At 43.4% G+C, this 12,798-nt stretch overlaps 2 protein-coding genes across 4 annotated transcripts in view; one reads left to right on the forward strand and one right to left on the reverse strand.

Annotated features, from left to right (window-relative positions):
• The window catches only part of ZC3H14 (zinc finger CCCH-type containing 14), a 22,795-nt gene extending 19,071 nt beyond the window's left edge, over positions 1-3,724 (reverse strand). Inside the window, exons 1-2 of one of the 2 annotated variants that reach the window (XM_005483147.4) lie at positions 3,568-3,724; positions 2,771-2,813 (exon numbers count right to left, since the gene is read on the reverse strand). In XM_005483147.4, the coding sequence (XP_005483204.2) occupies positions 2,771-2,813; positions 3,568-3,603 (79 nt within the window). In that variant the 5' untranslated portion in view covers positions 3,604-3,724. The remainder of the gene's footprint in view (positions 1-2,770; positions 2,814-3,567) is intronic. The other variant, XM_005483148.4, reaches the window with a different exon arrangement.
• A 4,668-nt stretch (positions 3,725-8,392) lies between these two features.
• The window catches only part of PTPN21 (protein tyrosine phosphatase non-receptor type 21), a 44,052-nt gene continuing 39,646 nt past the window's right edge, over positions 8,393-12,798 (forward strand). For both annotated transcript variants that reach the window (XM_014264518.3, XM_005483146.4), the window contains exons 1-2: positions 8,393-8,872; positions 12,372-12,745. In XM_014264518.3, the coding sequence (XP_014119993.1) occupies positions 12,566-12,745 (180 nt within the window). In that variant the 5' untranslated portion in view covers positions 8,393-8,872; positions 12,372-12,565. The remainder of the gene's footprint in view (positions 8,873-12,371; positions 12,746-12,798) is intronic.

Below are 12,798 nucleotides of genomic sequence, written 5' to 3' on the forward strand. Positions count from 1 at the left end.
ACAAAAATAAAACAAATCCCAGCAACTTCACGACTGAATTTCTACTCTGTAATGCATGCAATTTCACACACTGTGAGAAATCCATTCCCTTGCATACAAGGCACTCCCACTCCTCAGAATGCACAGGAAGGTGCTTAGAGCCCAACATCACCACATTAAGGGTTTAGGGAGTTTGGTGTTTGGCATTTTGCTTTGGCCTAGCTCTGGCCTCTGCCGAAGGACTGACTGCCACAATTGTTGCTCAAAGGCATTAGTTGTGCTTCTTGAGCACTGACTTCAATTTAGTTTAATCAAACATCTCATGCTCTCCAATCCCACTCCATGGCATCATGTGATCATAACAATAGTAAGTGCACACAGCTGGGAAATACCTCAAATTATGAATCTGAATCAAGGTACTGATACAGCTGTGCTTATTTAATCAAGCTAAGACAGAACACAACACTAAAAAGACCTAAAAAATGAAAAATACAAATCAAAATCCAAATGAAAGGAATTGCCTTTCTTCTATACCTATGTACACTGTAAATAATTTCTCTCTCCCCTAGACTACAAAAACACAATTCACACATTGTACCTGCACCACCACTACTCAACTGGCTGAACATAACCCATTCCAAGCTTAAACCCTCACTTCTTTTGGGGGGCTTTTTGTTTCAGTTTTTGTTGTTGCTGCTTTGTGTTTGGGTTTCTTTTTCACTGCAAACTACAAGCTGCACAAGATGAACCAATGTTCAGACCTAGGACCTTAGAATGAATTTTATTTATTGGCCAAGCTACTTTTAAACATAAGTTCTTCAGGCGGTTCAACACATGATAAAGTAAAGAGGATACTTTAAGTACAGATAAAAGCATAAGTTAGCACAATTACCTGTAACAGTATGACAGAAGAAGGAGGTTACTACTTAGTAAGTTGCTACTTTCTCAGTAACTGTAGAAACTTTGTAATTTAGTTGGCTTATGCCAACTTAAACTGAACGTGGAACTACAGCCTTTTGAAAAATTTCCTACCTGATGAAGAATTAACTTACTTCATCTTGCTTTAAATATATGAATATTTCCTTTGTAAGCACTACACAGCAAGTTAGTTTCAAAACATCTTCTTGTAGAAGAGTTTTCAAGAGAAAAGAATTAGCAGTTACAGAAAGAAATAAAAGCATGATTCTTGTGCAGAGGCTAGAATAATGGAGAACCAACTTTTTACTGGTTACCTGAAAGAAGACATGGAGAGTTTTTGAAAAAGATTACTTTAAAAGTTGTCCAAAATACTCTAGTCAAGAAAAGAAACCTGAAAAATCACAATAGTTTGGAAACAGTGGTTTAAAAAGAAAAAAGAGGCTAAGGCAAGACAGACTTAGCAATAAAGAATACAAAGTTATTTAAAGAAGTTCAGAAGCTGACTGAGAAGAAACTGCAGACATTGTCTGCTGGTCCAAGGAATACAGGAAACCTGTCCTCTGAACACAGAGACAGAAGGCAAACAAAGAAAGAAGAGTCATAGCTGGAATCAAAGATGGCTAGTATTCTACCAGCATCTCAGTATTAGAGACAAGAAAGACTTTTATTTCAGAAATACAGAAGAAAGCAAAGAATCCAGGACTGAGAAACTGAAACCTGGAATGATGGTAAAAACCCCGACCAACCAAACAACAGAAAATTAGTTACTTCAAAAGACAAGCTTTGAGATGCTGAAAAAGATGATTTTACAATTAAAAAGTTCTAAACATGGTTCCTAGGCACCAAATGAGTTCAGAATATCAGCTCATAGGTAACTCCCTTCTATGGAGCAAATACATTTTTCCATAAATACAATGCCCCCCTTAAAACAGGAAAGCAGATGAATTTGGGCTAAAACAAACTTTGAACTTGGCCCTGCAACTCACAGGATCACTATATTATGCTTTCAATTCCTTTTCTTCACCTGAAATCCAAGAAGTATGACAGACAACAACAATGCAATTTCAGGACTGAGGTATTTTGTTTCCAACAGAATGCTGTGTTAAGTTACCAACTTCTACTGCTGCAGAAAAGAGCTGCTCTGAAGTGCAATACCCATTTCTTCCCAGGTTCAGAAAAAACAAACTCATAAGACCACAGATGTTCACATGGCTCACCCCTCCTGCCACAAGCCAAAATAAAATCTCCCCCTGCCTCTAAGATTCAGATACATATATTTCATCATCATTAGCTCAACACAGCTCTTTCATTTTAAAGGTTTGTCCCACATAATGTTTCTGACCTGGCCTTTTAATTTCCTAAGCCACTCACTCATCTTTGTCCTCCCTCCTAATTTCAACAGACACCTCACTCTGAATTCAAGAGCTGTTAAAAATATGCCTAAGAAAGACTGATTCCATCCCAGAGAGGTCACAGCTAACTGCTGCTGTATTTCCAAGGCTCTTGCTTTATATAATGTTTCTCCTAATGCTTCAAAGAAATTTCCTCAGATATTCACATCATGGTTTGTTTTTCTTTCAAATCCCTTGCCACCATTTCTAAAAGGGAAGATTATTAGACCGACTTCTTAGTTGTTTTCTTTTAGTTCTTCATATACTGATGTTCACATACTGCTTCCTCTTATGCTTACTATAATATTTTGTCAAGTATATGTTTTTCTTTCTCACTAGTCCAGCACTTCAGATATTTCTTCTCATGCTTAAGGCTTCTGTATGCAATAACACAGGTAACAGTAAGTTCCATTAGCTAAGCTGGGTTTTTTCCTACATAACAAAAATGATCTAAAGATTGCTGAACACATGGCAAAACTTACCAACATAAGCCCCCAGCTCCTGTAACTTTCCTTTAATAGCACCCTAAAAAATAATGAAATATTGTTTAAGGGATGGATCAACAAAGTATTTCTAACTTTAAAGATGTGGGAGGCTTAGCAAAGTTTCTCTTATTTACTGTTTGAGCACACTGATTTAACATGTTAAAACTTTTCCTATTCTGTACTCTCAGGACAGGAACGTTCTAACAGCAAGGGGCTGACAGCAGAGTAACGGAATCTCACTCTCTCTACCGTACAGACCAGTGCCTGCGCTACCATCCAATCTCCGAGTCCCAGCTGGCCTTTTTTGAGCAGAGACCACCCGGACTCATAAGGTGCAAAAAAACCCTAAAAATCTAAGTTGATTTGATAAAAGGTAATTCGCAGCTCAGCAGGGAAACAGAAACCTGCCGGGATTTCCAAACGGTGACCACAGAGTGGGAGCGGCTGACAGGCCCTGCCGGCATCGGGGGCTCCCACCCGGCCGAGCTGCGCGCCCCCCGGACAGCCCCGGGGCCGGCCGGGCTCTGCAGGGCGACAGCGGCAGCCCCGGGACACCGACGGCACCGGGCAGCTGCCCGTCGGGGACCAGGGTGCCCCCACTCCGCTTCCCAAAAAAACGACTCTCCTGCTCCCGCCCTCCCGGGGAGTCCCGAGGCCGAGGACCCCGCAGCCGGCTGCCGTGACGGGGGGGCCGGCCGGAGCCCGGTGCCTCAGCCGCCGGCCGGGCCTGCCCCACACAGGGGCCCGGCCTCCTACCGCGGGCGGAGGGAGCGACCCGGCTGCTTCTGTCTCACCCGGATCTTGCGGCTGATCTCGGTGCCGATCTCCATGGCCGCGCCGAGCCGCCCCCGTCCGTAGCGGCCCGATCCCCGCGGCCCTGGGCCCGGCTCCCACCGCCGCCCGCGCGGGTACCGAGCGCCGCTCGGGCTCAGCGCGCGGCCTCCGCCGGCACCGCCCCCTGCCGGGCGGCGGCCGCAGCGCGCCGGGACCGCGGGGCCGAGGGGGAGCGGCGGGCGGAGCCGGGGCTGAGGAGGCGCAGGGCCGCCCCACAGGGAACCGCGTTAACTCTGAATGCCAGAACACAACTGCGGGGTTATTCCAATATTAATGCTCTTTCTCGGGAATTACACAAATTGAATACTCTGTTATCTGTTAAAAGCTAATAAATTATGGTATAGCTATACAAAAAGTATTCAAGTAACTCTTAATGTCACACTACAGATATATAGGTTTCCTGGCCCCCATCACAACCTCTTATCACCTCCTTTCCCCATCAAGGCAGGAGAGAGAAAATATACCAAAAAGCCTCATGCGTTGAGATCAAGAACAGGAGACCTCACTCACTGATTACCGTCATGGATAAAACAGAGTTGGGGAAATTAGTTTAATTAACAATCAAATCAGAGTAGGATAATGAGAAATAAACCCAAGTCTTAAAACACTTTCCCGGCACCCCTTCCTTCTCCCTGCATTTAATTTTATTTCTGATTCCCTGCCTGTGTCCCCCCAACACCAGGGAGTGGGGGTTAGGCAGTTCATCATCTGTTTGCTCTGACAGTGTTTCCTTCTCCCTGCTCCCAGCAGAAACACTCTGCCTCACAGACTGCATACTCACTGCTGCAGTGGGAATCCTCTTCACGGGCTGCAGTTCCTCACAAACAGCCTTGCCACGGGTCCCTGTCCCACAGTCAGTCTGTCCTTCAGGTACAGGCTGCCCCAGCGCAGGTCCCTGCCCCACAGGGTCACTGGTCCCTAAGGCAAACCTGCTCCAGCATGGGCTCATCTCTCACAAGGCCATGGATCCTGCTGGGAGCCGCTCCAGCACGGGCTTCCCACACATCCACGGCCTCCAGGCATCCATGTGCTCCTGCGTGGGGTCTTCCTTCCGTGGGCTGCAGGTGCATCTCTGCTCCCCTGTTGACCTCCGTAGAATTCAGGGCCACAGCTGTCTCACCATGGTGTTCACCATGGGCTGCAGGGGAATCTTGGCTCTGGTGCCTGGAGCAGCTCCTGCCCCTCCTTCTGCACTGACCTTGGTGTCTGCAGAGTTGTTCCTATCGCATATTGTCATTCCTCTCTCGGGCTGAAATTTGCTTGTGCGCAATAACTTTTCCACACTTCTTAAAAATGTCACCCCAGAGGCGCTACCAGGGCCACTGATGGGCTTGGCCTTGGCCAGTGGAGGGTCCATCCTGGAGCTGTCTGGCTTTTACCTTAACAGACATGGAGGAAGCTTCCAGCAGCTTCTCACAGAAGTCACCCCTGTAGCCCCTCCACTGCCAAAACTGGCCACACACACCCGGTACAGACATCTACACCCACTACAAGCATCTCACTGCTACAAGGGATTAGTTGCAGGGGCAGCGGGGGTTGGGGTGAAGAATGATGTGATGACAAGCCTACAAGTAAGCAAAAAAGAAGTAATGTTTGAGGCCAACAATTTATGTTTTGCACCAATGCCTTGGATTCATTTCAGCTGGTTTAATGAGTGGTCATATTATAGAAAGCCCAGCCTAGAGATAAAGGGTCTTTTCCAAGTAATGCCACTGATTAAAATAAACTCCAGGCATTGTAGTTAACAGCTGTATTAATCCCTTTCTACATCACTGTTCCTAATATAAATCAAACATCATACAGAGATAGCTTACACTAATTATTGCTAATGATCTGAGCTGTTTGCCTGACTCCACTGGTGTTACAGCGAGAGAGAACCAGTAACAAATCAGTTTAACTGCACCATTCCATTTTAACCTTTAAGAGACACATGTTGCTTTCTTAAGATTTCAATTATGTTGTACTGTGTTGTAGTATTGGAAAAAGAAAAATAATTATTGCAGTACAGAAACAAGAATTAAGTTTATTTAATCAGTAAAGGATTTACTCTACATAAAGCTACTCTGTTTGAGGAAGGTTTCCTTTACAACTAATAGCAGGAGCTCATTTCTTCAAGTTCAGTACTACATTCTGTGTAGGAAAACTGCCTGTTTTCTTCTAATAGGAAAAGTCTATAACCTTAACTAGTTACTTAATAGAATATGTTCAACACTTTACAGTGCCTTCTAAGTAAAAATAAAGCCTGTACACATGAAATTGCAGGCTTCAAGCATGTAATAGATATATGGTATGGTCATTTTTCTAGCAGTCCTCTCTACTACCATCAAAAATATATAATGATGCATAAAGACCCAGCCATCTCTTGCTTTCTCGCAAATAAGAAATAGAATGATGAAAAAACAGGAAGGCTTCAGAACCAAAACATGATGAATAAAGTGAATTTGTTTAGAGAACAGCTTTCAGATTTAGAATTAGGCTTATTCTGACTTTTCAGTTCATGACATTACTGTTTAGCATGGTGTAAATTAAGATGTTTTTCCACAAGACTTCTTCATTTTTCAGCACTGTGGGAAAGCCCCTTTAACTAGCAGTTTCCGGGTTATCCTGCTGGAATTTTATCACAAAAGGGTAATTTTCCACTAGGCTGAGGAGTATATACTTGCATACCCCTTTTCTGCCTGGAGGCTGCCTGATTCTGCTTCCTGTTTGGCTTGCTTCCAACTTTCTGTTTTACCTTTAGTCAATACAAAGACCAGATGCTGGAGAGTTCCTGTGGAATTGAAATAAGAGGACTATTTGCATCAACTTCCACCTATTGCCTGATACATTCAAACTGCAAACATATATTTGAACCAAGATAAAAAACCAAACCAACCCTCCAAAAACCTGTCTCAGAAGGGAGGATGTCTTCCTTTTTCTGAGAAAAAAAAAGTAGCAGGCCATAATCAACCTAATGGACAGAAACTTTCCCTTGCATCTACAGAACAAGGGGTGCAGAATTCAGCTCTGGGATGTTATTCATTTCCTCACATGAACTTCAAAAACAGAATAAAGAGTACAGCAAAGATGAGGTCAAGAACCATGAATGTTGTGTGTTGGCTGGGGCTTAAAGGGGGAAGCAGAAGCTCAGTACTGTGCCCTCAGGTAATCACTACATTTTATTGATATGTCTTTACCAGAGTCCATCATATGTTCATGGATGCCTTTATCTCTGTTCCTTTCATTAGAGTTAATAGCTGGAGCAAAGCAGGTAATACAGAGGTGGTGAGATAAAAAAATGAGGGGGCAATGTGGAGAAAGTGTGGAAAACCGCAAAGTTTTGGCACAAACTGGGGTTATAAGAAGGAAAAAGCAGAAAAAAATCATATTTGTGAATACAAATGTGATGAACTTCAAAAGGAGATGTAAGCTGCAAAGGAACTTATTGACAATGTCATAGCTGTCTCTTTTAAGATGAGGTGTTGTCTTTAATGAAGAAGAAAAGAAGGAAAATGCAGCAAGAACTAACTATGGAAAGCAAGGAAGGTCTAATAAATGCAATTTCTAGGCAGGGAATCAGGCAGGAAAAGGGTGTGATGAAGAATTAGAATAGGAAATGTGACAGATATGAGAATTGAGACTTTGTTTCCAGTATGAATTCTTTAGAAATAGGCGGGGTTGCCTCTGTAAACCTGAATTTTCATGGTTTGGAATTGTCATACATTGTATCAGTCAGTTTTCTCCAGCAAGTAACTGCAGTTCTGTCCTCTAGCAGACATCTTTAGCAAAGAGTATCTATTTGGGTTAGTTCAAGGTTAGTTTATTTTACTCAACATAAGATTCCTCCAACTAATGGTTTATATATTGCTTAAGGACTGCTCACCATAATTATGGCTAATGTGTGGAGGGGAATAAAAAAGTGATACTCTGATCTGAGAGAAGATGATCAGGAGGGATAACTCAGAAGAATTCATTCTAGTACAAAATTACCTACATATTTCAGCTGAGGTTAGCGTCCTCGTGAGCAGCTTGCTATTTGCATAGTTGACCTGCAGGTTGGACCTGCTCAGACAGTAGCATGTTTGTGCACTTCACATTACCAAAACACTTTCTAGGTTTTACAGTTATTAGTCAGCGTTCACATACTCACTTACCTTTTTCCTCATCCCCGACTGGTTCCAAATTTGTATAAATTTTTGCCCAGTTCACTCAATGTGGAATATTCCAAATTGTACACAATTGTTGATTTCACATGCACACAAACACACGGAGGTCTTCATACACTTGTGAGACTGGAGCACAGCCCCTCTTGTGGTGTTTGCATTAGTTAAACACTATAAATAGTCCTGAATTTATACGCATTTAAAGCTTGCTAAGACAGCTGTTCTTAAGGGTATAATTTCTACTGACACCTTTGGGAGTTTTTAAGTCCAGACAGGCTGAAAGATCAGCCTTTAGTCTGCGAGTTTTTTTCTGTGTATCTCACTAACAGCTGAAACTTTGCAAGGACAGAAATGTACGTGCATAGGTCATTTGGTAAAGCACACAGGAATTTAAACCTTGAAAATATTTCCAAGCTGCATGAAAACAACACCAACAGAATTTTGGTAAGACATTTGCCTTAATTGGAAAGGCTTAAAATAAATGATCATATGATTAAAAAAAGCAAGGATTGCCTGCTATTTGTTGTAACCCCTATTTGTGTAGTGCCCCTGTAGCCAGAGAAGCAGCTGTTCATTGCTGACATTCTCCCTGCCAGGCATTCCAACTCTCTGAGGTAATGGGCTACAAGCATACGGGCCTTCGCTTTAATTCTTTCAGCGTATCCTTCCGCATGGATAGAGCGAGGGGAACGCCTCCAGGAAAAGAAATTAAATGCACACACACAGAGGCACCCAGGGACGGCCGATTCGAAAATATTTCTGAGAACGCAATTTGCGCTCATGTGGCACAGCGTCTCATGAAAGAGGCCGCCCGAAGAGCCGGCTGGCACAGGTTTATTTTGTTGTAGTATTTTCTTCCACCCCCCAGCTCTTTACCCAGTGGAATGATATCCAGAGCAAGTTTTTTGAGACAGGAAGTGAGGAATGTTTTCACTATGAGTGATCTGAGAAGAAGGTGGGTTAGCCGAGCTAGCAGCTGTTTCGGACGGGAGGAACACAGTAAGTCAGTTCCCGAGGAATACAGATGAGATGGCTCCGGCAGAAGCAGCCTTGGAGCGCTCGGGGTTTTTATCGGCTACACGTACGTGAAAGGAGACCCGGTGTCTTTGGATCGCGGTGCAAGGTAAGGGAAAAACAGCGGGCACGGTAAACACATAGCGGGTGATCTTCTCTGCCGTGTGCTGTAAGGCTGAAGAGTTTCAACCACTTACTTTTTGAAAAGTAAATGGTTGTAAATGGGACTGTGCTTCTGGAGGTGGGCTAAGTTTGAGATATGCACTTACTGCTGCTCTCTCCGAGAGTCCGAGAGTCATGTCAAAGATTAACTGGTAAAACAAGGAGAGGGTGGAGTATTTTAATTACTTTTTTGACTGCCCAAATATCTGTGAAATAAAAATATATGTATTTCAAGAATGTGAAGTAATAGGAACCCTATTTCACCATGATATGTGTCTGTTTTATTTTGATTACTGTCATTTATGCAGACTGTTTAAAAAAATTGTAAAGTCAAATGGTAATAACTGAGGGGGGAGTAGGAGGTGAAGGTAAAGGAGAAAGATACCACAGTGCTCAGTAATCACACATTAGTCATGGCCATGTTGCTGAAATTCTAATATAGCACTTTTGAAGCTACAGGTTGCTGTTGAAGTATAAAGGTACAAAGTTTGGCTGCTAAAGACATTGCTAGCTGTTGCACGAAAATTCCAGTCTTGGTAAATAAAAGCTTGTTATTGTAAAGGTCATCAGTTGGATTTGTAACTCCTGGCAGTATGTAGCCATGAGTTTTTTTGCTAAAGTAGCTTAAAACGATGTAGGTAGTTCTGAATTTAAAGTAATGCAGCAGACAAATTTGAGAGCACCTAGGACTGCAGAATGCACAGCTGTTGAATAAAACCAACAATGTTTGCAAGAACTACACATGGCTAGCAGTAGAAGATACTGAATGATAACCTGTTTGTTTGTTCAGCAAACTTGCCTTTGTTCTACACAATTGTATGCGAGGAATCTTTTTTTAGTTTACCTTTATAACATGGTCTGGAAGTTAATTACTTGACTTTTTCTTGTTATAAATGGGTTACAGAAGTCATGAAGATTATGTCAGGCGTACAAAAATGAAATAATTTAGGGTAAATGCTCAGTGGAGCATTCAGTGTAAACAACAGATCAGAACCTGGAGAATGTTCCTGGCTGGCACTTTCTGAAACTTCTGCTCTAAACTTCCCTCCTATGTTTGCATTGCTACCTGTTTGCATAGTGAAATAACTGAAAGTCTGAGGCTGCCTCCTGCCAGCATTAGATGATTTGGAAATTTCACCTGTCAGGTTAGCCTCTGGTTAGTGATTTTTGTTTTTTGGGTTCCCCCCCCCCCCCATGCTCTTAAAATACTTTTCTAACCCTTGATATGAACAGAAAAGATTGAAAGTCTTTCACACTCAGTGGTATTCCATAAAACCTGAGATTAAAACACTTCTGCATTTCTGACTGTAGCTTTCAGAGAGGAGTAAATTGGTTTCTCTCATTGCTGTAGCACCAAAGAAGACACCTAACTGTGCAAAGAATGTATTGGAAAGTGGACCTCAGGGACAGGAGCTAAGGTCAGCCAGCTAAATGTTACTCTGTCAGGAATAAATCCAGTGCAAGATTCTGCTGGCAGTGGACAGGGGACTAAAAGCTTCTGTCTGTAGAGCATTCCCTGCATGCTGTTCAAGCAGGGCTGGATTTGGAGGATCAAAGTGCAGAGGGAGTAATAACATGAGGATTCCCTCTGTATCCCTAAATTTTTCATGGAAACCTGTTGCTATCTGTTGTTTCTTCTACAGCTACACCCAAAACCGAATTTGTTGGTGTTTGGGTGGGGATTGTTTTCTCATTCAGCTGAGATTTTAGGCGGTATCTGTTGAGGATGGTGATTGTGTAGAACTGCTTCAAGATTATCACAAACAAGGTCATGAAATATGCTTCTGGTCATTCTTGGAGGGTTGCAAAGATGTCATTGAGAAAAAATGCCTTGCTGCCTCCTTTTTCCTCCCATTGTAGGCCTTTAATGTCTTTCCACCTTCCTCTCTTCTTTGCTGACTGGGGAGTAGGGAGTCTGATAGGGAGTTTTTAGCCTGAAAAGTTTGTGGTTACATTGGATAAGTTTCTAGGTGGGTATATCAGTGTCCGAGGAGAATGTGGTGTCTGTGTGTTTACAGCTATTCCTTTGAGTTTAAAAGCAGGTGTGCTAGGGAGACTACTTCTTCCTGTTCCCCCATTCCAAAGAAACTAATATCCTCATGGTCCTCCTGTCTGGTCATCCTAAGAGTCCTCAGAAATCAAATTGTGCCTTTTAATATACGCTACTAATACATGCCGGCCTGGGGAAAAAAAAAAAATCAAGAAGAGAAGTAGGCTTTTGTTTTCATTCCCGTTCCATCGGGGCGGCGCTGCCGCTGGAGGAGCAGGGACAGAGCTGTGCCCGCGGCCGGGGACAGCAGCGCGGCGGGCCCGGGCGGCTCCGGGGGCGCTACCGCCGCGACCCGCACAGCACAGCACAGCCCTGCACAGCCCAGCCCAGCATAGCACGGCACAGCCAAGCACAGCAGAGCCCAGCACAGCCCGGCACACCACAGCCCAGCCCACCACAGCCCAGCCCTACACAGCCCTACACAGCCCTGCACAGTCCAGCCCAGCACAGCCCAGTCCAGCCTAGTCCAGCCCAGCACAGCCACCTCGCCGAGGGAATGGCATCCCTGACCCAGCTAAGGAGCCTTCCAGCCCAGACCCGCCCGTGACTCTGTGACACGTTTCACAGACCAGGCTGCGTGCGCTAAGAAAACACTTGGGAAACGAGGAAGGCAAAGCATGGAATAGAGTTGACAGGAAAAGAGGCGTGAAGGTGTTTGCAAAAAGTGGGGAGATGGGTGGCTACCTGTAGTCTGGTAAGAGTATGTTTTTCAAGGGAAAATTAGGAAATAAAAGGTTCTCAGAATTCACATACTGTCTTGGTGAGGCAAAGCATAACCTGAAGCATCATACAGCAGTTTAACATAAGGAATGAGCAGTACAACTTGCTGTAATCCATGGAAGATTAAAGGAATTGCACTTTAATTGTCTGGTAAGGAGTGAGTTTTAAGGCCTCCCTTGCCTTTCTTTTTTTTGCCTTTATCATTTATGGGGCTTGGTTTTGTGTTTAATCCAACAGCAGATAGTGGCTGAGGCTGCACAACGCTCTGATAAACAAGCCAGTTTGCTGGATTTGCTCATAAAGAAACCGTCTGTGTTCAGTATTACAAATACCATAGGCAACTCAGATTTCATAAACATATTTTATTTAAATAGCGATTCAGTTTATAAATACTTATTTTAAGACACTGCAGTCACACATGATTAAGATTCATTATTCACTTGTGAGTTTAAAAAAAAGAGATCAACTTGCCAAAACCCAATGTCATTTGTGGAAAAACCAGAAACTCTGGTACTTATTTCATTATTTGAATACATAACAGCCCTGCGTTTTGGAAAGGTAGGCTGATTATTTAGATTTAGAAAAAAAATATACATGTTATTTTTCCCATGTTACCATTCCCTTTTCAGTCAAACTTTTTCTGATTCTTGTATTTTTCTCTTTCGTTCCTTACTAGGACTCCGGTGGATGTCTCTTCTCCTTGTCTCTTGGTGGAAAACTTGCTTGGCTTTAATGGATACTGCTGCTGCTGGTTGATCTCTGGAGACTTTACAGCTCCTTACCTTTAGAGAGGAGGTGCCTTCTTGTCACCTCTCAAGGTCTCAGTGGTAGTGGCTCTTTATCACTAACCATCTCTGGGGGGAAAAGAAGATGCCTCTTCCTTTTGGGTTAAAATTGAAACGAACTCGACGTTACACAGTATCCAGCAAGAGTTGCTTGGTGGCTCGTATCCAGCTGCTCAACAATGAATTTGTGGAGTTCACGCTGTCAGTGGAAAGCACGGGCCAGGAAAGTCTGGAAGCAGTGGCTCAGAGGCTTGAGTTGCGGGAGGTAAGTGAGTTGTCAAGTGAAGGTGTAACTTTAGTTTTTGGTGCTATGTGGTA

The sequence above is a fragment of the Zonotrichia albicollis genome, chromosome 6, assembly GCF_047830755.1.
Source record: "Zonotrichia albicollis isolate bZonAlb1 chromosome 6, bZonAlb1.hap1, whole genome shotgun sequence".
Taxonomy (NCBI): Eukaryota; Metazoa; Chordata; class Aves; order Passeriformes; family Passerellidae; genus Zonotrichia; species Zonotrichia albicollis.